The 23480-nt window shown below is 31.2% G+C and overlaps 2 protein-coding genes across 6 annotated transcripts in view; one reads left to right on the forward strand and one right to left on the reverse strand.

Moving 5' to 3' along the window:
- Window positions 1–23480, forward strand: part of Pcdh11x (protocadherin 11 X-linked) — a 694600-nt gene that overhangs the window by 32543 nt on the left and 638577 nt on the right. For 4 of the 5 annotated variants that reach the window (XM_040283707.2, XM_040283706.2, XM_040283708.2 and 1 more), the window contains exons 2-3: window positions 7815–7917; window positions 8637–8695. The exons of the other annotated variant lie outside the window; for it this stretch is intronic. In XM_040283707.2, coding sequence (XP_040139641.2) covers window positions 8653–8695 — 43 coding nt within the window. In that variant the 5' untranslated portion in view covers window positions 7815–7917; window positions 8637–8652. The remainder of the gene's footprint in view (window positions 1–7814; window positions 7918–8636; window positions 8696–23480) is intronic. 5 annotated transcript variants of the gene reach the window in all.
- On the reverse strand, window positions 1703–2236 carry LOC101972232 (high mobility group protein B3). The gene has a single exon (XM_040283716.2). The coding sequence runs from the start codon at window positions 2156–2158 to the stop codon at window positions 1703–1705; it is 456 nt and encodes a 151-aa protein (XP_040139650.1). The 5' UTR covers window positions 2159–2236.

Raw genomic sequence — 23480 nt, forward strand, 5'->3', positions numbered from 1 at the left:
CTAATACAACCACTGAAACACAAATCAAGCTTCTTTAGTTTAAGAACATTGAACAACCATCTACATTTCTGGTGAATAAGCTCAAATCACAGGTAGGCCACTCTCTATTTCATGATACATTTACTGCTTAGAAATGTTAATCCTATTGGCCTGCTGAAGTGACCCAAGATGGAACTTAAATAACTTTCTTGGAATGTCTGATTTTTTGAATGAGGAAAACAGGGCCAAAATATGGATAATGTCCCCTACCCCACCCCATCCCCCATCACTGGGGTCTAGGAGACAAGGAGCAATTTAAGGCCTCCTCAAATGTTGAGCACAAGAAATAACTATGTATCCCATTACATGTGCAGGAGTCAGAGAGGAGTGAGAATAAATAAGGTATGAAGTTTTACACCCTATACACTCTGGAAGACTTTCTTACTGTTTAGCAATGCATTTGACACCAAAAGAAGATGTAGAGCCGAAGGTAAAAAGTAAAATCTGGAGTTACTTGGCCCCCATCCCGCCTGCCTGCCTTCCTGAACAGTACTGAAGGTTGCTGGCCCTTGCCTATGTCACTACATTCACTGGTCTACACTTCATCTTAATGCCATTCAGATACAACAAATCATGCAGTAACTTCAAGTAGCGCCCTCCTTCATCTTAGTCCTAAACTGACCATGAGTGTAAAATAGAAGTTACCAGATTTATAGGGAGGAACAGTTTTAAAAATGTAATACTGTTTATTTAACTTCAAAAACATTTCAGCATTCTAAACATACAAAAAATAACATAAAGTTGCAAATTGCATTTAAGTACAGAAGTTTCTTGAACTTTCATTGATGCAGTAGCTCTTTGCTTTGCTGACAATGAAGAGTTCTACAGTTTGTTTGAAAACAAAGTTTAAAATCTACCGTACTTAACTAAAAAATAATTCAAACACTTTTCATGCCAGTTGACCCCCCTTTTTCCACAACTAAGAAAGGCAGCAGAATGCTATATCACTATATACAAAAACAAGACAACCTGAAGCTAAATGGATGCCCACCGCAGTGTCAACAGGTCCAGCCTCACAGTGCACACCCTGAGCTATGGCCCCTCCAAAAGGCATCTTCCCCCCACAGCCTCAATGCCAAGCAAGGAGCATCAAGAGTTTGTCTCGGTTGTTTTGTTCTTTTTACAGACTATAGATATGTACAGTTGATAACTGAGGATTTCTAGCCAATAACCATATAGTTAACACCACCTTACAAATTAAAAAAAAAATGCCAGAAACATCTTCAAACGCCTTGTCACACCAACAGCAAAGTGCACAGAGTGAGGAGAATACGAGAGTGCCTTTTCATTTTAAAAATGTTTGGAAATATGTACAACTTTGATACAGTTTTAGGGTGCTCTGGACACCCAGGGCCACTTCATGTAAACCACTGACAATTTCTAGAGCATTTTGAGAGACTATAATATGATCGTGATCAAATTCTGAAATTAAATCTAATGAGAGTAACAGACACATCTTAAGTAAGATGTGTCAATCATGGCGCTCCCCTGCTCTAAGGTATTCACAAGAAGATGGATAAACAGTTTTTTGTTCCTCCTCCTCCTTCTCCTCCTCCTCTTCTTCTTCCTCCTCTTCTTCTTCTACCTCTTTTACTTTTTTCCGGGCAACTTTAGCAGGACCCTTTGTGCCATCAAACTTTCCTTTAGACTTATAGTCAGCAAATCATTTCTCCTTCAGCTTTGCAGTCTTCGTGATGTATGGCTGCTTTTCACTGTCACTTAAGTTATTCCACATCTCACCCAGCTTTTTTGCCACATCTCCAATGGAGATATCAGGATTTGTGGAGTTGATCTTGGGGCGGAATTCTGAACAGAACAAGAATCCAGATGGTGGTCTTTTGGGGGCATTAGGGTCCTTTTTCTTCTTGCCTCCCTTAGCTGGTCCATAGTCCTTCATTTCCCGATCATAGCGTACTTTATCTGCCTTTGTCATTTCATCAAATTTAGATTTCTCTTTCCCAGACATTGTCTTCCACCTCTCAGAGCACTTCTTGGAAAATTCTGCAAAATTGACAGGGACTTCTGGATTTTTCTTCTTATGTTCTTCTCTGCAAGTCTGCACAAAGAAGGCATAAGCAGACATCTTGCCCTTTGGTTTCTTGGGATCACCTTTAGCCATCCTGACTGTATTGTTCGCTAGTCTGGGCAGCTCAGGGCACGACGCGCGGCTCAGCGCTCCCCAGCCTCATGCTAGCTGCCTTCATGAGAGCTGCCTCGAACCACCAGATATTTAAGTAACTTAAGGATGCAGATTTTTCTCATGACACAAAACAACCAAAGACATACAAATTGATCCCACTTAGAAAGTCTAGTTTTCTTGAGAAACTGCTCAGTCTTCAGTAGAAATCCAAGAAAAATGCTTTTCTTTCATTTATTAATCTTTTTCTTTTTTAAATTCTGAGTGTTTTGAAAATTAGTGAATATAACCTACAGTAAAATGGTTAAGAAAAATACTAAACTTATATTTTTGATAAATGAAATGACACAAAGATTGTTAAAATCATTTGCTGTCATTATTCTGAGAGGTTGCATTTTCCCTTGGTGGTATATTAAAAATGATCAAAATTTCAAACTTCATTCTAAGGAAGAGGTTTTTTTTTTAATTTAAAGGATAATATAAAGTTTAAGTTTATTGCCACCACTTATCTTTCTATTTGCTCTGTTTAAAAATTCTTATTGAAACATATTTAAATGTCATAGTTATTTTGCAGAACTTCATCCCCCAAGGTAAAGAAACATATAGAAGCTGAATTTTTGAGAATCAGAACACTTTTTCTTCCCCAAATCTTATTGTATCATCAAATCTCTAGCATTCTTTAAAACATCTTGATATTGCATGATAGATATATATATATATGCCTATTATGTAAATGTATAGATATGTTTGTATTTTTAAATTAGTATTTGTAATAATGAATCAACAAGAAATCTGTAATATTTTAAGTTACAATTATTAGAATGGAAACATTATATTCATCATGCTATGTTTATTGATTACATGTATTTAGATTAGATTCACACTAAAATAAGTGGTCAAGATAAATAAGATATAAGACAACTAAATGGAGTGTTTGCTCCCCAAAAGAAAAATAAAATACGATTTGTTTATATGAAAGTGACATTGAGTAAGTGAAGTGCCTAGAAGTTTTTCCTTGAATAATTTAGTATATAATATGTGAATAATTTAAAGAACTATAAAGTTGGAAGACAACAGGACTGTAAAATAAAACTGGAAAAGAAAGGATACTGTTCAAATTTGATTTAAATTATCTGTCTTTGTAATTAGTAAACCGTTAGAATACTCATTATATCTACTTATAATGAGTATTCTAAGGGTTTACTAATTTTTGAAAATTGGGAGGGAAATACTCATTTGTTTTCTGTTTTGAGGTATACCAAAATTAAAACTTGCTAGAAAAAGAAAACGAAAGTGAAGGAATGGCTTGTGTGTGCTAAAACAACTACTTAAAGGGTTTATTTTCCACTAGAGAATGTTGTTGTGAAAAAAGAGAATGGGCATGTAATGTTTCTAAACTTTTCGTGGTTGTGGCATTTCTCTTAGCTGTCTTAAATTTTCTAAATGTTTTGTCATAATCTGCACAGTACATGTGTTTAAAATTATAGTCCACAGAATTATACAACTATAAAGGAAACTTTTCTTAAAATAATAATATTTAGTTACCTCTTATTTGTCAGAATATCTTGGTACTGAGGATTGAAGACTGGGGTGCTTTACCACTGAGCTCCATCCCTGCCCTTTTTATTTTATTTTATTTTTTTCTTGATATAGACTCTGGCTAACTTGTTTAGGGACGCACTAAGTTCTGAGGCTGGCCTTGACCTTGGAATCCTCTTGTCTCAGAGTTGCTGAGATTACAGGTGTGCACCATAGCATCCAGCTGGGAATTGCCTTTCCTAATACTTTCCAAATAACAATGCACCCAGATTATGGGGAATTTCAGTCTCATTGAAAAAATTTATTTCTGCATGCAAATTTAACCTGCAAAAGTAAGATACACTTGAGTTTAAGCTTAGGCCTGAACTGATTGAGAGAGAATAGGCAATTTAGAATTTGACACTTGATCACACTGAGTGCAGAATAAAGAACAATAACAATGATATATTCAGAAACTTTTATTTATCTATTTTATTTTTACTTTCTGGTAGTTTTCGATTCTTTCACCTGGGAATCCACAACTCTGCATGCTAGGCAAAGATTCTACTGCTGAGTTATAATTACAGGAAAGGAACTAACTATTGTTAGAGGCCAATGTTTTTATCCTTAGTACTTTTCTCTAATCAACTGTATCCAGACTATCATGCCACTAATCATGTCCAAGAGCAGATAATACACAATATTATACTGATGTATTTTGTAAAACCTGAATAGAAGTGAATATATTATACTATCAGTAACACCAAAGGTGTCCTCTTATACAACTATGCATTCTAAGGAGAGACAATAAGATAAATACTCTGAACTGAACAAAGTTCAAATAGTTTAAATGATATCAGAAATGTCTCCACAACCCTTAATGATGTAAAGGTGAATGCAGAGAATTAATAACTAAGTCAGACAGCAACTTCATTTGATAAATTAATTTCATAAGCTTGAATCAACCAACGAAGATGATTGTCTATAAAGAAGATGATTGTCTATTGAAGAGCAGTATGTTTCCTTTAGCAGATATGTTAGTTTCCTCTCTCAGTAATTATTTTCTGACTTTATTCTGTACTATTGGCAAATTCTTAAGTCAGACTTTTCAACCTCTTGATTTTGCAGTTGGTTTGACTTTCTTAACCTTAAAACTCATTACTAGTACATTTTCTTAGACACAGAAATTCTTATGATTAATTATTTTAAAAATGCTTTATATATTTTAACACAAATTATCTTTAGTAAATTCTCAGAGTCTTATGAACAGAAATTGAGTAATTTCATTATTTGACATGGTGAAAAAAATTTAACCAAATAAAAGAATGTAACTTACAAATGTAATATTATTTTAGTTAAACTTTCAAATATCTTTTAATATTACTATAGTCTTTTTTTTCATACACTGAAAATTTGCATCATCCCTTGCTATAATTCACACATACTACAATAAATATTAGACACACTCTTGACAGGTAATTCATTGTAATAATGTCATACCTGAGGTTTGGTATTCTATCCAATATTCAGTGTTACTCCAATAAATGTGCTTAAACAAGTAATTTTGCTTCATTTTACAGGCATATTAATTTCTAGTAAGTCAACCAGCTAGCAGGGTTAAAACAAAAGAAACTAAAGCATTAAATATTGACCATCCCAGCTTTATTGTAACAGGATTTATCGAGAAGAAATCTATTTTCTGAGAGGAAGTCAATTATAGTTAGTTATAATTTGGCTGGTATTCAGGACAAGTGTTGTGCAAATACATATTGAATTTCAGACCAAAATATACATATTCTAAATATGCCCCTTTGAGTCAATTACTGATTAAAGAATTCTCATAGGTATATATTCAGCATCTAGTTTGGACTGAATTAGTCACATTGGCCTGTTTGCTTATCAAGAACCAAACATATTTATATAGGTAAAAATTATTCAATTCTCAGACGTTTGTCATTTATGTCCTTAGTAATAAAAATATTATTGTGCATGAAAGACAGAGAAATATCAGAAAATAGTATTTTAATTCACTTCCCAACATTCTATTGAATGACAAAGCATGTAGAGATTTTTTATTAAGGGTCAGAAATTCCAGAATTTAAGTATACACAACTACTTTTCTCTCATATATCATTGCAGGAGGAAGAATTACCAAGACAAGAAGAGCCCCTAAGTAAGAAAGTGCCACTTCTGACAGGTTCACACAATATTAAATGTAGTGGGCTGAAAAATTCCTTTATTTTTTCTTTTTTTATGGGGATTAGTTCCAAGGGTGCTCTACCACTGGGATATATCCACAGTCTTTTTAATTTTTATTTTGAGACAGCATCTCACTAAGTTGCCCAGGCTTGCCTCCAATTGTGATCTTCCTGACTCAGCTTCCTGAGTGGCTGAGATTTTAGACATGTGGCACCATACCTGACTAAGGACTACAACTTTTTAATTTTATAATTTTTAATATAAACATTAATGAAAAAATGCAACCTCATTAATTTAAATATCTGAAATTTATAATTGCCTCAACAGACTTAATACTCATACATCTCATACATTAGCTTCTTAAATCCACAGTTGAAGTTTACATAGGAAAATCAGTTTAGCACATTCTAGGACTATTATGAAAGGCAAAGATCTAACACTGCCTATCTCCCCCACTTTGACATATATTCAAACTGTTAATGTATTTTGTATTACACATGTAATTGTGTAAACTCATTTGCTCAAACTATGAAGAAATTCTTCAAATTGATCTATATCCATACATTAATAAAAATAGTCAAAAATATGTGCTATGGATCTGGGATTAGTACATCATTAAGATTCTATGTTTATGGTATTTGATTAATATTCCATATCACATTATAAGAATCCATATTTCCCCAAAATGTTTTGATCCTTGCTATTAGGTTGATATAAAATGTCATAGTAGGTGAAGTACATAAGGCACTCTCTTAGGGAATGAAAAAACAAATAATAAATCTTGGTTTATCTTACACTGCCCATTAAGAACCTAAACAATAATTAAGACATCCAGAATATTTCTATAACTGAAGAAAGTTCTATTGGCTACTCCTGCTCTACATTTTTTATGGAGTAATGGATATGAAATTGACACTTCTATATATAACTAAGAAGGTCATAATCTAAAAAAAATTAGACATAGGGATTCCATTTCCTACATTAGAAAGCATAATTTATAGGCATTTACAGTATAAGCACCTATTCCCCAAAAAGGAGCATTTACATCAGCACTTTGTCTTTTTAAACATTTTAATCTATACTTTTTGGCAAAAACTAATAATATAAAACACAACATATATTTAAACAAGCAGCAAGCTGTCATAATTTATATATAAATTTTCATTAAATGTTTTACCAAATATGACTTAATTGGAACTAAGAATTCAAAAGTACAGCCTGGATTTTTCGAAGATTAAAAACACTTCTTCTTTGTTAGATTCCAGAAATACCTTTCCTGCATACCCTACCTCTAAAAGGTATTGCAGAATTTTTTTAATCAAAAAGGTGTCTATGATATCATATTTAAAAACACAATCTGGGGCTGGGGTTATAGCTCAGTGGTAGAGAGCTCACCTAGCACATGAGAGGCTCTGGGTTAGATCCTCAACACCACATAAAATAAGTAAATAAAATAAAGGCATTGTATCCAACTACACCTAAAAAACAAATATTAAAACAAAACAAAACACAACACAACATAATCTTAGCCAGGTGTAGTAGTGCACCATTGTAATCCCAGTGGCCCAAGAGGCTGAGCCAGGAGGATCACAAGCTCAAAGCCAGCCTCAACAACTTAGCAAGGCCCTAAGCAAATTAATGAGACCCTGTATCAAAATAAAGTGGTTCAGGGGTTAGGTGTCCCAGGTTCAATCCCTTGGACCAAAAACAAAACCAAAACAAAAACATAATCTTTATAATCCCTGTTTCCCCTTATCCAAGATCTAAAATTGTGCAGAAATTTGTAAATTTCTTATTCATAGTTATAAAGCAAATTGGAGGATCCTACCATAAAATGATAGACCTCTGTCATGTTATTTGCATGTTGAATTTAGATTTGTAGTTTCTTGAAATCCAACTCAAAGTGTTTGACCTATCACAGGAAAATCCTTTTGTGAATAAGGATTCCACAGATCACATGCCAGAGAGGTCTTGCCTCCACTGCTCTCAACTTTGTATTCTTGTGAAGAAGCTGACAAGCTTGGGTGAGACAATGTTTTGCTATCCTCCTTAAAGAATTAGAAATTCCCCTCTGAGATAGTGTGCATTGATATCAAGAGACATTATAGTTAAGATCATTTTCATAACTAAAGAAATTTGAAATTGATAAGTGGGTAATTAATAACACTTAGTGACATAATATGTGCTTATTATTTAAGGGCAGCATGACCATTTTCCTCAGAGTCAGAAAATAAATACTATTAGCCAATGAGGGTAGGATTGTACCTACCTAGTCTATATTTATAGTCCCTTGAAACTATGCTTTTTACTGCTTCACAAAACTACTGCAAATTCCCAATTCTGTGTATCAGATTTTTAGAACTTTTATCATTATCCAAAGGATAAAATCCATTTAGTAGAAATGACTATTTTTATTTAAGCTTTCCTTCATAGACCAGTGAGGATAGAAGAGATTTCACTCCAGTTTAAATTCATGAAATATTTTGTGCTTACATAGAATCTTGGATAATTTGCTGCTAATGGCACTTCATCTTATCCATCAGGGAATACAGAGTCATTGCATCCCTGAAACTAAAGTAACCTTGGAGGAATCTCCATGGAACTTCCTATCTAGTACAACATTTGAGTTATTGAAGCCCTTTCTTTTCAGTGGATCTATTTTATTTAAGTTACAATTGATTACATTGTACTGGAGGCAAAGACCTTTTTCTTTCTCCTCCCTCTTTTTATCCTCCACCCACAGCTGATTGCAGAGCACTATGGCGACTATACGAAAGTGGGTTTTAATTCAGATATTTCAAGGTGAGTTTTATATATGTTAAATATCACATAAGTCTGCTTTCTTCTGGTTATTTTCAGGAGTACTAACTTTATCTGAACTCCAATTTTTGTGGTTGAACTTTTCCTTGTGTTATAAGATTTACTTCAAGGTTAAAATGTTAATAGTGAGTGAGACTGGGTTAGAAGAAAGGGAAGTCTTTATTCCAATATGCTGGTTGATATAATGTGTGGAGATGCAAAACAACAACAGAAGTCCCACAAATTATGATAATGTTCTTTTGGCCTGAATGACTACATGTATCATAAATGAATTATCAATTTCTAAAGAATTAATTATGAGAAAAGATACAACACCAGAATCCTACTAATTGTAAACAAGGAATATACAAAGTCTTTCTGGGTCATGCTGAGATATGATTAGAATCATTAGTTATTCATGTATTGATAAATCAGGGAAATGCTTATTTTGGGAAAAAAATACTTCTGTGGATTATTAACACCCAGAGTAGAGGGACCATTCATCCCATTTCCAATGCTTGACTTATAAAATGTACTCAACAAATATATTTCAAACTAACAAGTGAGGGTGTTCTAATGAATAAAAATAAGAACTTTATTTTTCTGACAGGAGGATGAGTTGGTTAAATAAGTTTTAGTACATCTCCCCTAAATCTTCATATATAAATGAATGAAAGATATTCAGAATTTTATTGTATCTAATAAAATTTGGGAATAATATTCAGTACATCTCTCAAGGAGACTTTATTTATTATTATACATATTTTGGTCCCAGTTATTGAACTCAGAGGCACTCAACCATTGAGCCACATCTCCAGCCCTCTTTTGTATTTTGTTTAGAGACAGGGTCTCGCTGAGTTGCTTAGCCCCTTCCTTTTGCTGAGAATGGCTTTGAACTCATGAACCTCCTGCCTCAGCCTCCTGAGCTGCTGTGATTATAGGCATGCGCCACTGTGTCCAACTCCATGGAGATTTTAATTTTCCCCCCAATCGTGTACACTTGTTATTATTGTGCCAAGTGCACCCCTGTAACCTTGTTCCAATATTCCTGATGTGATACAATGTATTTTTGAATAATATATTGTCACAAATAACTATTCTGAGTTTCATCTATCCATGGAGCTGGAAAAAAAAGAATATTTGTCTGTCCCCTGGCATTGCTGAAAGAAGAAACATTTTAATAGATTTATTCAACATTAAATTTCTCAGGTATTTCAAATTTTATTTAAGAAAGAAAAGATTTAAGTAACCATCTTTATTTTATATGTCTTTTTTTTCATTATTCACTCCATTACTTGCCTCTTAATTCTATCATTCAAATCCACATTTCTGGTGCCCAGAACCTGCCATTTTCAACAAATCTCCCCACCCTCTCCTGGTTTCTTTCAGTCCTCAGGTCTTCATTCACTGAAGTCATGCTCAATTCTATTAGTTTCCCCAAAACCTCCTTTGGTTTTGAGTGTCTACAATTCTTTAACGTCTCTACACAATCCTTAAGTTTTCCATCTTTGTTACCTTAAATACTCCCACTGAAATTTCTAATCACTCCTTGACCTGTCTATATTCTATAAAAACTTACTCTTTCTCTTAGTCTCACCCAATGCTCAGAATCATTCTTTACCTCTCAGTCATTCTTTCCCTCTTCCCAGTACCCTCATTCTTTCTTCCATAACTCTCTTACTAGTCCTCTGTTCCTCCCAGTTTACCCTAGTGGGTCACGTCCTCCTCAAATTACTCAAGACCCCTACAAGTAGTTGGAGGATAATTCATCCGATTTTACTATAATTAGAAATGGTTCAAATTCACAACTGCCATTAGTTTTTTAAGATGTTGATGGAACTTTATTTTGTTCATTTATTTATATGCTGTGCTGAGAATGAAACCCAGTGCCTCACACATCCTAGGCAAGCACTCTACCACTAAGCCACAAATCTAGCTCCACAAACTGCCATTATTGAAAGAGTTTGTAGCTCAATTTTTGGCACCTTGATTTCAGTTTTTTTTCTTTATTGCTACCAAATATGCACACATCATTTTACAGACTTGACATTTATAGCATGTTCACTTGAAAGAGAACTACAGATAATCAAGGGGAATTACAAAAAAAAAAAATTAGAAGGAACAGTCCCTGTCTTCATAGTACTGGCTTATTGTTAATATAGCAAAGTCAAATAAAAACAAGGTAATTTTTTGTACACAAAGAAATTAAGTTCATTCAGATAAAAATGATGTTCTGTGCACTTTTTTCAGGGGGGGGGGAAAGAATAGATGAGTAAGAGAATGTTCTATATGAATGCACACGATGCATAGTAACTATTAATGAGATTTTGTTTCCAAATTTAAGTTAAAAAAATTTTCTCCAAATCTTTGATGACTGCCTTCACCTTAAATGTCTTATTTTAACTACAGTCCCTTATATATTTATATTTAACATTACCTTTACTCTTAGGTTTATTCCAATAATTCCGTGTGATGTTAATCTCTGAAAGTCTTTTAGAGGAAATCAGTTCTGAATTGCTCTGAAGCAGATGATGACCTTGGATGACCAGAGAAGATGTGGAAAAAGTAATGGCTAGAGAATAGGTGCTGGCTTGACTGAAGAGGAGAGGTCATATGTAATGAATTTAAGAGAAAGGCATTTGTTGGAAGCAGATAATTAGGACCTCAAATGGTACACCTCAGAGATTAGAACCTATAAATTTCAATAGGTAACAAATAGCTATTATTGTTTTTAATTTTTGTGGTTGTTTTGTATTGGTTATTGCATATAATGTTTTCCAAAATAATTTTATTTATTTTTCAATACTTTAAAAACGTAAAAGTAATCCTGGGTGGGGTTATAGCTCAGTGGTAGAGCACATGTCTAGCAAATGTCATATACTGGGTTCAATCCTCAGCACTACACATAAATAAGTAAATAAATAAATAATAAATAAATAAATGTATTGTGTCTATTTAAATCTAAAAATATTTTTTAAAATGTAATCTATAAAAATTATAGATTACATTATATATCTGTTTGCCTGGGGCCTGGGTTGTGGCTCAGTGATAGAGATCTTGCTGGCACCACTTAAAATAAAATAAAATAAAGGTATTGTGTCTCTCTATAACTAAAAAATAACAATAAAAAAACTAGTTGGATAGATAATATATTTGGCCATAGTTTTTTTAAAAAACTTTTATACTGAAATTTTAGAAAGAGATTAAGAAACATTGCTAATGTCAAATCTGACTCACTTTAACAGTTCCTCTTGAAAATTAGCAGACGAAATTAGTGAAAAATTTTAAAAGTGCAATGTTGTAGTGTTATTTTTTAATTTTAAAGTGATCAACTTTAGAGAAGTTAAATTTTTATTATTTTCAGTACAAAATATTGAAGACATAACTTACATATTTTAGTTGCCAATACTACTTCAAAAATCACTTATTTTGTGAGATTAATTTGCTTTAATATTTTCAACACAGTGATGGATGACACAGAATTGAGAAGTTTTAGAATCATGCTATTAAAACTCCTTATTTTCCCTAACTTGTTCTTTAAACATGTAATTATCAAATAAAACCTTCCAATGAGTCAATGTTTCCTGTTGCATCAAAATAACATGTTGGTCAACATAAGCATTTGGAAATCAAAAATAATAATAGCTGAATGAAAATGTCAGTGGGATATATACTTCTTGAAAATGTTATCAAAAGTTATAAAATTTAAAATGGAAAGTTTGTTAGGAAAATATTGTCAAAAATACATTGCAATTGGAAAATAATCATTAAATTACTCTTTTTTATACATGACAATAGGATGCATTATGACTTAATTACAAAAGCATGGAATATATCTTGTTCTAATTCAGTACCTAGTATCTTTCCTTCCCCTCCTCTACTGTTCTTACTCCCCTACTCTACTTTCCCTACTCTATTGATCTTACTGCCATTTACCCAGAGTTTTCTTTTTTAATTAATTTCTTGTGGATGTACATGATAGTGAGACTCACTGTGATATATTCATATATTTATGTAGGAAATTTGTGTTACATTTATTCCACTGTCTTTCCTTTTCCTATCACCCCTCTCTTCCTTTCATTCCCCTTTAGCTACTCTGCTAATCTCCTATACCTTTTTAAAGTACCCTTTTTAAACAAAGGTTTTCATTTTAAATTACATGAGAAAATTATTTGTTGCTAAGTTGAAAACAACTTTAATATCACTGTTTTCCAAAAACAAAATACATGGTCTTTAAAAATTACAAACATAATTTAAAATCAATTAAAATTATATGAAATATGCAATTGAGAATCAGATAGTCTGGCTTTACAAAGAGAATTGTGATGCAAAAACTTTTACAACTGTAGCATTAATCATAATTAAATCAGTTACCCAAATGATTACAGATTTATGATTGAAGTTTATTTCAATCATGAAGTGCTGAAACCAGAAAGAAGAGTAAAAATGAGCCTCAAACCTACTCACCTTCAGGGAAGTTGGTGAGTCATAGAATGATTAAATTAATTTGCCCAAGTCTGTTTTTTTTTTTTCTGGTACCAGGGATTGAACCCTGGGGTGCTTAAACATTGAGCCACATCACAAACCCTCTTTTATATTTTATTTAAAGACAAGGTCTCCTTAAGTTTCTTAGGGTCTCGATAAACTGTTGAGGCTGGCTTTGAACTCGTGATCCTGTTGTCTCAGTCCACCACGCCCAGCAAATCACAACTTTCTAAATGTATAATTTGAAATAGTAATAATTCAAGACTAATAATTTTACCATGGGATTAGAAATATTTTTTGTGAGTAGAGATATACAAACATTTTATTTATTTTATATTATATTTTAGTTTAATAATTGCAGCACAAGTTATAAAATGTATATATGTTCTGGGAACTATTCTATGAGCTTTACATATATTAATTCACTTAGTTTTCATAGTAACAATATGAGGTAGAAGCTGTTAATATCCACATTTTAAACAACCACAAGAAATTTGAACAGCTAACATAAAATCACCTAACTAATAACTGGTACATTTTGGATTAAAAATTAGGAAATCTTGCTCCATAATCCATTCTACACTGTTAATAAAATAAATTCACTTTTGCAGAGTGGTTTATATTTATGTATAGCAATATCTTATGACAAATTTTGAGCGTAGTGGAAATAAAGATTGTCTTAGTTTCCATGTCAAATACCTTTTGTAGGGTTGGGGTTATGGCTCAGTGGTAGAGTACTTGCTTATCAGACTTAAGGCACTGGGTTCAAAACTCAGCACCACATAAAACTAAATAAATAAACAAACAAACAAATAAATAAATAAAAGATATTGTGTTTGTCTACAACTAAAAATTTAAAAAGTTAAAAAGACTTTACTAATAGTTTTAAATAAATGATTCGGCAACAATATATGTGAATCTTTAAATGAATGATTTCTCAGAAGTCATCAATATTCATCAAGACAGTTGCAAAAATGGATCTCTATGGAGTTCTGCATTTCATTCTGTATATGGAGACATTTTCACTTATTTTAAAAACTAGATTATCAAACCTAAATATATTGAAATAATGCCTCCATGAAATGGCTTCGTTTGTGACCATGGCAGATTTAGCTATCAAATGTTTTTATGTATCTGATAATAACTATATAAACATTTTACATTTTCTCCTCAATGTGATATACAATGCAGAAATAAAAGCCTTATTTTCTCTCTCTCTTGTTGTAGCCTGTGGACTAAACAACTAATATGAAAGTATTATTGGGAAAAATCATGCTCCATAAAAGACAGTATACTTTGATATGTTGATGTGGCACATGGGAAAGTAACTGTAAATTAAAAACACTTGTAGCAAAATTATATAGTGGATATGGAAAAAGCAAAAAAAATCAATTTGTAATGTACAAAATGTCTATATAAATTTACCATTTTATGTACTAGGGTTGTGGCTCAGTGGTAGAGGTTGCCTAGCATAGCACTGGGTTCAATCCCCAGCACAACATAAAAAAATAAAAAAACCTAAATAAACAAAATAAAGGTGTTGTTTCCATCTACAACAAAAAATAAAAATTTAAGAATTACTATCTTATGTGTAATGAGATAGTAAAGTCTAGAAATTACCATAATAAAAAGCTCAAATATTAGTAAATGTTATAATATTAGATCTTTCAGTCATTACCTCTATTTTCTCATATTTTCTTCAAATAATAATAGAAAATTAAATAGAAAATAGTTGATTCATAAAACATAGGAATGGAAAAAGTGAAATAAAATATAAGAATGAATCCCTCTGCTACTTTTTCTAATATTATTTTTTAAGAATATAAGTGTGGAGAGGGAAAACTGAAGGATTCCACTTCCATTTCAGTGCTTAATGGCTTAATTAGTTTTTCTAAGTTATTTAAACTCTCAGAGCCTTTTTCTTCATTAACTATTATTTCCTTAGAAAACACACACACACATACACACACACACACATATATATGATAAAATAGAAATAACAAATTATCAGCATTCATTAAGACTGTATGCAGCACCATGGAGAATTTGGAGATCAAGGCTAAATCTGAAAAAAAAAAACCCAGAAATATGAAGAAATTTGTAAACTGTAGCAGTCAATATATATCAGTGCTGTGGCTGTATATTCAGAGAGGGAAGAGGCAATAAGGACCAGGGGACAAATAAAAGGATTAATGTGAAGTCATACTTGAATACATCAATAAAAATGTCTTCCATTGCAAGGTTCTGCATCATAGCTACTTATTTGGAGTATGTATGCCTTTTTAATATTACATAGAACAAGATGGTGGTAAAATTACACTAATAGTCCTTTGTTACAATATTTTCACTATTTCCTTTACTTTCTTGTGTGACGTTTTAAAAGAATTAATATTTTCTATGATGCATCATATTTTTCATACTATCCATGTAAGGATTATGATGGTAAATGAGAAGAACATGGTGAGTACACACATATCTATTAGCCCTACCCAATATACTAAAAATTACCTGGTGGAGAGTTGTATTGGTATGTTGCTTTTTGTAATGTTAACATCTAAGATATGGTACATTTATTTATATAACATCTCATTGGTTTTACTGGGAACATATTATTTTTATGAAAATAATTCTATTTTAAGAATCTATTTACTCATACGTATAAAATGGTGCATTAACTTTCTCTCAGAGAATGTCAAGTAATGCAATTTCTAATTTAAAATGAAGAGGAATTCTGTTCATTTTCATTGAACTAACAAGTTAACAATTTCTTAAAATCATTACCTATTATTTCAAGATTTAAAATCTCATCCATAAAGGGTTTAATAATAAATTTCACTGTACCATTTCATTTTATGCTTTTTTGTCCCCTGCATATGAATTAAGTACACCAGACATCATTTCACTGTCCCAAATGCACACACAGCTCAAGATTATTGACTTCTTATACTTCTTGATCTAGATCAGCACTGTCCAATGGAATATTCTGTGATGATGTAAATGTTTAAATGCACCTGCAGTACCATAGCCCTTAGCCATACTAGTTATATTTCCATTATTAAACATTTAGAAATGTGTCTACTGCAATAAAATAATTGAATTTTTAAGTTAATTTTTATTTTCACATTTACATATAGTGAGGGCTACTACTTGGACTGAATGGGACTATATGGTGGAAATTAGACCATCACCTTTGCTTCTAAACTTTTGTTCTTATGTTATTTATACTATTAATACCTGCACTATGGAATTTATTTTTTATCATGAATAGCACAGAACTTTATTTTCCAAGGTTGTCAGTTTATAAGAGGAATTAATAATACACAAATGATTAAAATTTTCATGAGTGCAAGTTATAGCAAGTGTAAAATATTTCTCATTGTGATAGCTTATTCTGATTTCCATTAAGAAGTGGAATATTCCTGAAAAGAAAAGTAGAATAAAATTTTTATTATTTCTAATATTTCTTGTAATAATATGAAAATATAGGATAGTATGTTTTATCAGCTATATAGAAATAATAATTTAACTAGAATGAGAAAACAGAAATTTTCATCTATTTCATATATATTATAAATTGATAGGATTACAGTGCATGTTACATTTCTACATACCAAAAATTTGGGGAGATAAAATATCACAAATAATTTGAGCATCTACTACCTACTAAAAAGAATATTAATTTCATTCTTTCTTGTAATTCTTTTTTTCAAAGTCAATGTGATATTGAATTTTGAGAAGATTACATTTAATATTTATGCAAACTTTCATTTTGAATGCAGTAAAAACACTACATTATGTAACCAACTTAATATGAGAGTAACCCTTACCACACCACTTGCATTTCAATTATTTTAAAAAATATGTCTTTTCAATTGCCAATTTTCCTTAAAGTGATATGTTTGTGCATGCCTAGAACATACATTCACAGTGAAAAACAAAGATTATTAAGATTATTATTTTAAACATGAAAGCAAAGCATATCATGTACATTCCATAATTATGGTTTGGCTATTGTTTATTAGTCCAAATATCCAGGTCTGTAGAGGCAGAACTATATATTTTTAATTTCTCATTTGACACTATCTAAGGACAATTTGAGGTTATTATATTGCTTCTTTTATAAAGAAAAAAAGAAACAGTAGCATATAACTCTTCTTTTAGTTTGATAGAATATTACCTCATACAGGGAAGTGTCCTTTTTACTTGTGATGAGAAAGCATAGAGTATAAGGAGTATAACTGTAAAAGGAATCACTTTTAGTTATTTTATAAATCTGAACATGGTTTATGGTTATCCAAAGTGGTAAACATGAAAAAAGAAAATAAAAATATTAAATAAGAGGAACCTATAAATATTTTCAAAAGGTGCAGGACCACATAATTAATTCAAAATTTTGTTTAGTGATAGTTAGGAAACTGTTTTCCCAAGGACAGCTTAACATAATTTGTAACGAAAATAACTGCAGGTAAAGGTACTACATAAAATATACTCCTAGGAAAATTGAGATCATTGAATAAAAGAGAATTCATGAAATAATGAACCCTCTGAGTTTTAGTAAACCATTTCTTTTGTTTCTTGAAATCTTTTTTAGTCTCTGTACTAATACAATCTGGGAGGTAGGGGTGGGAAGAGTTCAAAACAAAAGAATTGGAGACCAAAATCTGCAGGAAACATTTCTTAAGTACTTATATATTTAGCACAGTGCACATATATACTACTAAATTAAATATAATGGTTTACTAATTTTTGATATGTACTTAAAATAATTAATTTGCTTTCAGAGCGGATAATTTTAGTACAAAATATGGATCTATGTAATTATTCAATTCAGAAATAGATGGAGCAATTTTAAACTCAAATTTCTATTTTTTGAAGAGAGGAATCTTCAAGTACTTTGTAGGTTTTTACATGTGGTAAAGAGAGTTCTGTTGAAAAATGTCTATATTTTACTGTTGGTATTTGTACACTTTCAAATATATTAATAATATTCAAGCAGTATCCAACAGACTTCTAAAATTAGAATTTCTCAAATTTGTCAAGGTGCTTTTGAATACCCAAATTGATGTTTGAATGGTTAGTATTGCATTTGTATATGAAATTAAAATTCATTAAGACAAAACTAAGATAATAACTCATTATAGATTTGAAAAATATTGCTGAATCAACAAAACATTTTCTTAAGTATTAAATTAGAGGAATAATAAAAGACAAATATAAAAAGCTTTGTCTTTGTGTGAGCAACATGTAAATGCATTTGACAGACCTTATATCTTTGTGAAAACCAGTCTGAACCCTGTATATGAACTTATTGCATAAATAAAGAAATCAAGAAGTAGTGTTTAATTTAATCCATAAGTTCTGATTCCATTATTAAATATGATTCTGAATCATTGTTTTTCTTCCTTAAATGTATCATAAGTTTCCAATGTGATCAGTATGTATGTACCTTTTACATACAGTTCAATTTTTTTCTATTCATTTATTAACTAATGTTATTTTATCTGGTTATCTAGTTTGTTTTTGGTTTTCAAGTGAAATGAAACAAAAATCACAGAAATAGTATTAAAGTATATGTAAAACACCATTTCCAAGATTCTGCTTGTGTACATCATTTTCTTTTAATTATTGATTTTATTGCATCATGATTTTGATAAATTAGCAACTGAGAAAAACAAAATTGTATATTAAATCATGCTGGTATATGTATGTACGTAGCAGAATTGTCTGATAGAATACTTTGAGCCAATATTTTATTTAGTATATAAGCATAGGGAAATTAGCAATCAATAACAAGTTTTTTTTAAAAAAAACTTTTTTGATCTTGGAGATTGAACCCAGCAGCTCTTTACCACAGAGCTACATCCCCAGACCTTTTTTCTTTTTTTTTTTTTTTTTTAATTTTGAGACAGGGTCTCACTAAGTTGTTTAGGGCCTTGTTAAATTGCTGAGGCTGGCTTTGAACCTGTGATACTTTTGCCTCAGCCTCCCTAGTTGCTGGGATTACAGGTGTGTATCAACACACCCACAATATTAGAATATTTATTGATTTTTACTCATAGTTAATTTAAATATTAATATGACAAACATAATATCACTTATTTTTTTCTGCTTAGACTTGTACTTTTAAAATAAATCATGGGAACAACAATTAATAAAATTTATCACTTACACTTACATATCTAAAACTCAAAATAGACTATTCAACAAATACCCAGGGATATCACAAACTTATTCTAAGACTATATATTCCTAGAAACTATATTTTGTTAAGAAATAACCAAAATGGTAATGCCTAAATGTTCCATTATTAAATAGCACCTCTCTGTACCCCTCCATGTCTTTGGTATTTATGATGCCCTATTACCTCAATCTTTTACTCCATGTAATAGATGCCAAGTCCATTTCTTTCTGCTCCATCTTTTTTCTTTTACAATCTCTTTATCTTTACACATGGGGATCATGTAGCTAGGCAACTTTTACTTTCTTAAAGCATGATCATCTAGAGGATATATGAAGTATGAGATAAATGACTTGTTCATAGTTTTATACACTGTTTATATGCTTAAGATATAAATCAATGCCTGAAGATATTTATGTATATAGCATAGTTGTTAATAAGGATTAAGTGAAATAACCGACCTGAATCATTTAGAGCAATTAAAATCCTTAAAAAATGGAAATTATCCTGTGAACTTCGTTGAATTTAGGATTTATGTGTTATGATGATCTGGTACTGAATTACTAACAGCATTAAAATAATTATTAGATATTGAAATAATCATGATTAAATTTGCCTCAATATTACAAAGGAATATATGATGATGGCAGAGCATTTTATTTTTGTCATGAAGAGCAATCTTTCTAAATTATTATAAGTGCTGTCTGAGCATTGTTTATTCACTGATTTTGAAGCTCTGGTAGAGAACACTGAACTAACTGTTGTGAAGTGTTAGAATGACTCAACAGTAAATATTTTAGAGAAGAAAGCAGCAATGATGGAATCCACTTCTCAGATAAGTTCAGACACAGATGGGAAGATTAGATACATCTTGAAAGGAGTACAATAAATAAAGCCTTTGTGTAATGACATTTAGTGAAAATACTATGTATATAATTTTAGTACATTAGTGAATCTTTCATTTGGATATTTCAAGTTTCAAAGTATATGGGAAGGAGTCATGTCAGATAGGTTAACAAATGCATCTGTCCCCATTCTGCTTGCTGTGACCAATCCCTTGGAAAGAATTGCATTCATCAATTGTTCCAGTTTGTCTTTCTCCCAATGTTGTTATCTTTGTTGCAATGGTCTAGTTTCCTTCCTTTCACTGTGAGTACTATCTTATTGTTTATCCAGGATGTGAAAGAAGTTTTGCTTGTGCATGAGAACACCAATACAGAAGTGACATAAAATATTAGGGATGTTGAATGGTGTATATATTTACTTCATGAGGCATTAAATTAATCAGAATGGTGAGAGCCAAGAGGAGTTAGGATAATGGACTGCATATAGCTGTCATATATATATATATATATATATATATATATATATATATATATATATATATATATATATATTTAGTTATATATGGACACAATATTTTTATTTTATTTTTTAATGTGGTGCTGAAGATAGAACCCAATGCCTCAAGCATGATGAATGACAGGCGAACACTCTACCACTGAGCCAGAGCCACAGCCCCTAGCTGACTTATTTTAATATAATACTTATATTTGTACTATTTTAATAATTAATTTTTGTAGTCTATGAACCAGCTATCGACATGGAATTAATTTAAATATGCCACAATGAAATAAGCACTATAATTAATGAAAATGTAACAAGAACTTGAAGGAAATCATGCCTTGGGATTCTTCTGAGAAACCATTTGAATTGTCAGGTGTATTGATATGCGACTGTTGTCTCAGCTACTTGGAAGGCTGAGGCAGGAGTATTGCTTGAGCCCAGGAGTTCAAGACTGCCTATGAATCAACCTAAGAATCTGCCTCAAAAAACAAAACATAACAAGAATAGCAACAATAAGGGCAAATCATTTAAACATCGCTTTTGTGGATTGAACATGCTAGAATTGTATATATGAGGTTTACATTCTTTGCCTAATTACATTTTTAACTAATTTGTTAGAAATTATAAAATGGCTTCCATTTTTGTTTATCTTTAAATTTTTAAGGTGTTTATGTTATTTATTCTTTTGCTTTCTCTGGTTGTCTATATTCTGTCCTTCTGAGTACAATTACTACCTACTCAATCACTATGTATTGTTAAAAAGAGGCATCACTGAAATAATAAAGGCTCTATTGGAACTTGTAGAACTTTTTAATTCTATTTATTTATTTTCATTAATTTATTTTCATTCAAACTAACCATAGTCTATAGTAAGAATGGTTTGTGAGGGCAGGAAAAGGAAAGACATCTAAACTTATCATTTTGAGAGAAAAAAATTAGAGTCAAGAAAAGGTACGTGTGTAGGCATATTTTCCTTGGATGTCTGAGTTAAATTTATAATGCTTCCATAAAACTAAGCAAAGACTGTTTATATCCATATGTAGTAGCTAAATTTCTTTCTTTTTTTTTTAAAGAGAGAGAGAGAAGAGAGAGAGAGAGAGAGAGAGAGAGAGAGAGAGAGAGAGAGAGAGAGAGAGAGAGAGAGAGAGAATTTTTTAATATTTATTTTTCAGATTTTGGTAGACACATCTTTATTTCATTTTATGTGGTGCTGAGGCTCTAAGCCAGCACCCCACGCATTCCAGGCAAGCACATTACTGCTTGAGCCACATCCCCAGCCGAAGTAGCTAAATTGCTGTATTGATCATTAAAGAATTAAATTCAGCATTTTCAAGGAAACCCTTTTTAATGTTAAAGATAAAAATAAATTTTTAAGTAATAAATAGAATAGAAATCTGGAGGTGACTTTATTTAAAATGTATATTTACATCCCAGAAGAGGCAGAGTTCAATTCATTATTCAGTAGTTCTAAACATAATTAAAGACATGCTAAAATATTTGCATTTTCATATATAAGGTCTAAAAAACAGGAATTTCATCTGTTTTGTTCACTGATGATCTCTTAGTGCCTATAATAGTGTTTGTTTTAGAATTTTATTTATAAGTATTTGTTGGATAAGTGAATACACCCTCATGAATTCAATTCACCCAAAACTAATTATAAAATAGAGGGTAAATATCCTTTTTAGGTAGTTAAATGTGTATCCACTTAAGCTTTAAAAATATATTTCTTTTTCTATAACATTTTTATTGATTTTGAATACCCCTGTAATAATTTAAAGTGATGAAAAACATTTTAAAATGTTTGATTATATAATGTTATTTAAGGTAGTGTAGAACAGAGGAGAAGGGGACTTCTAGGAATTAAGTCTGGATCTTAATTCTTTTTCTTGTGTAGATACTGCAACATGCATGTAATGTTTTTAAAAATGGTATGTAGTATTCTTCTACCAGTTGTAATAATCTGTAATACCTAAGGGTAGAATAAGAATATTGATAGTTTCAATTCCATTTGTCACCATCTCATTTTTATTTTTCCTAATGTTTGCGTGGCATTTATAAAATCACACAGTCATTAAAATTTTAGAGGTCCTAGATTCATAGTGTATAAGACATGCATGGATGTGTGCATATGAACTCATAGAATCAATGAGATATTTAAAATCTCACATTCATAACAGAGTAGAAAACTAATAATTCACAAGAGACCAAGTCTTGAGAACAGGTTTCTATATTATGTAGTCCCTATGCTCATCATTGAGCAAATGTTGCTAAAAATATTCTACAGTCTTTTCATGTTGTTTACTATTATAGAGAATGTTTTCAGCATTAGTATTTTTAACTATTACACTGAAAAGGTTTTATAAATGATACCAAGTAATCAACAAGAAGGTACCTATAGTATATAATTTTCAATATACCTATAATATATATTTCTCAAATTTTGACAACAAAATTCATAAAATGAGAAGTTTAACATTCAACTACTTCATCTCTTGGTATCGTTCATGATCTAAAGTATCTCAATTATTGCAACATATCCATTTATTCTGTTACTGATTGCAAAAAGAAGGATTTCTTTTTTTCCCTTTTTTGTTTTTCAACATTTCTGCATGCCTGTTTTAAAAATGCAGATATATATCTATGCAGTGGGGCATTTTAATATAATACATTTTCTGGCATAATCATAGCACATTATCCTTAGTTATATATATTTTGTGATATATATATAATCATAAATCCTCCTTTTTTTAGAACAATTACTAAAACTTTGTTAAT

Source organism: Ictidomys tridecemlineatus, chromosome X, assembly GCF_052094955.1.
Source record: "Ictidomys tridecemlineatus isolate mIctTri1 chromosome X, mIctTri1.hap1, whole genome shotgun sequence".
Classification (NCBI taxonomy): Eukaryota; Metazoa; Chordata; class Mammalia; order Rodentia; family Sciuridae; genus Ictidomys; species Ictidomys tridecemlineatus.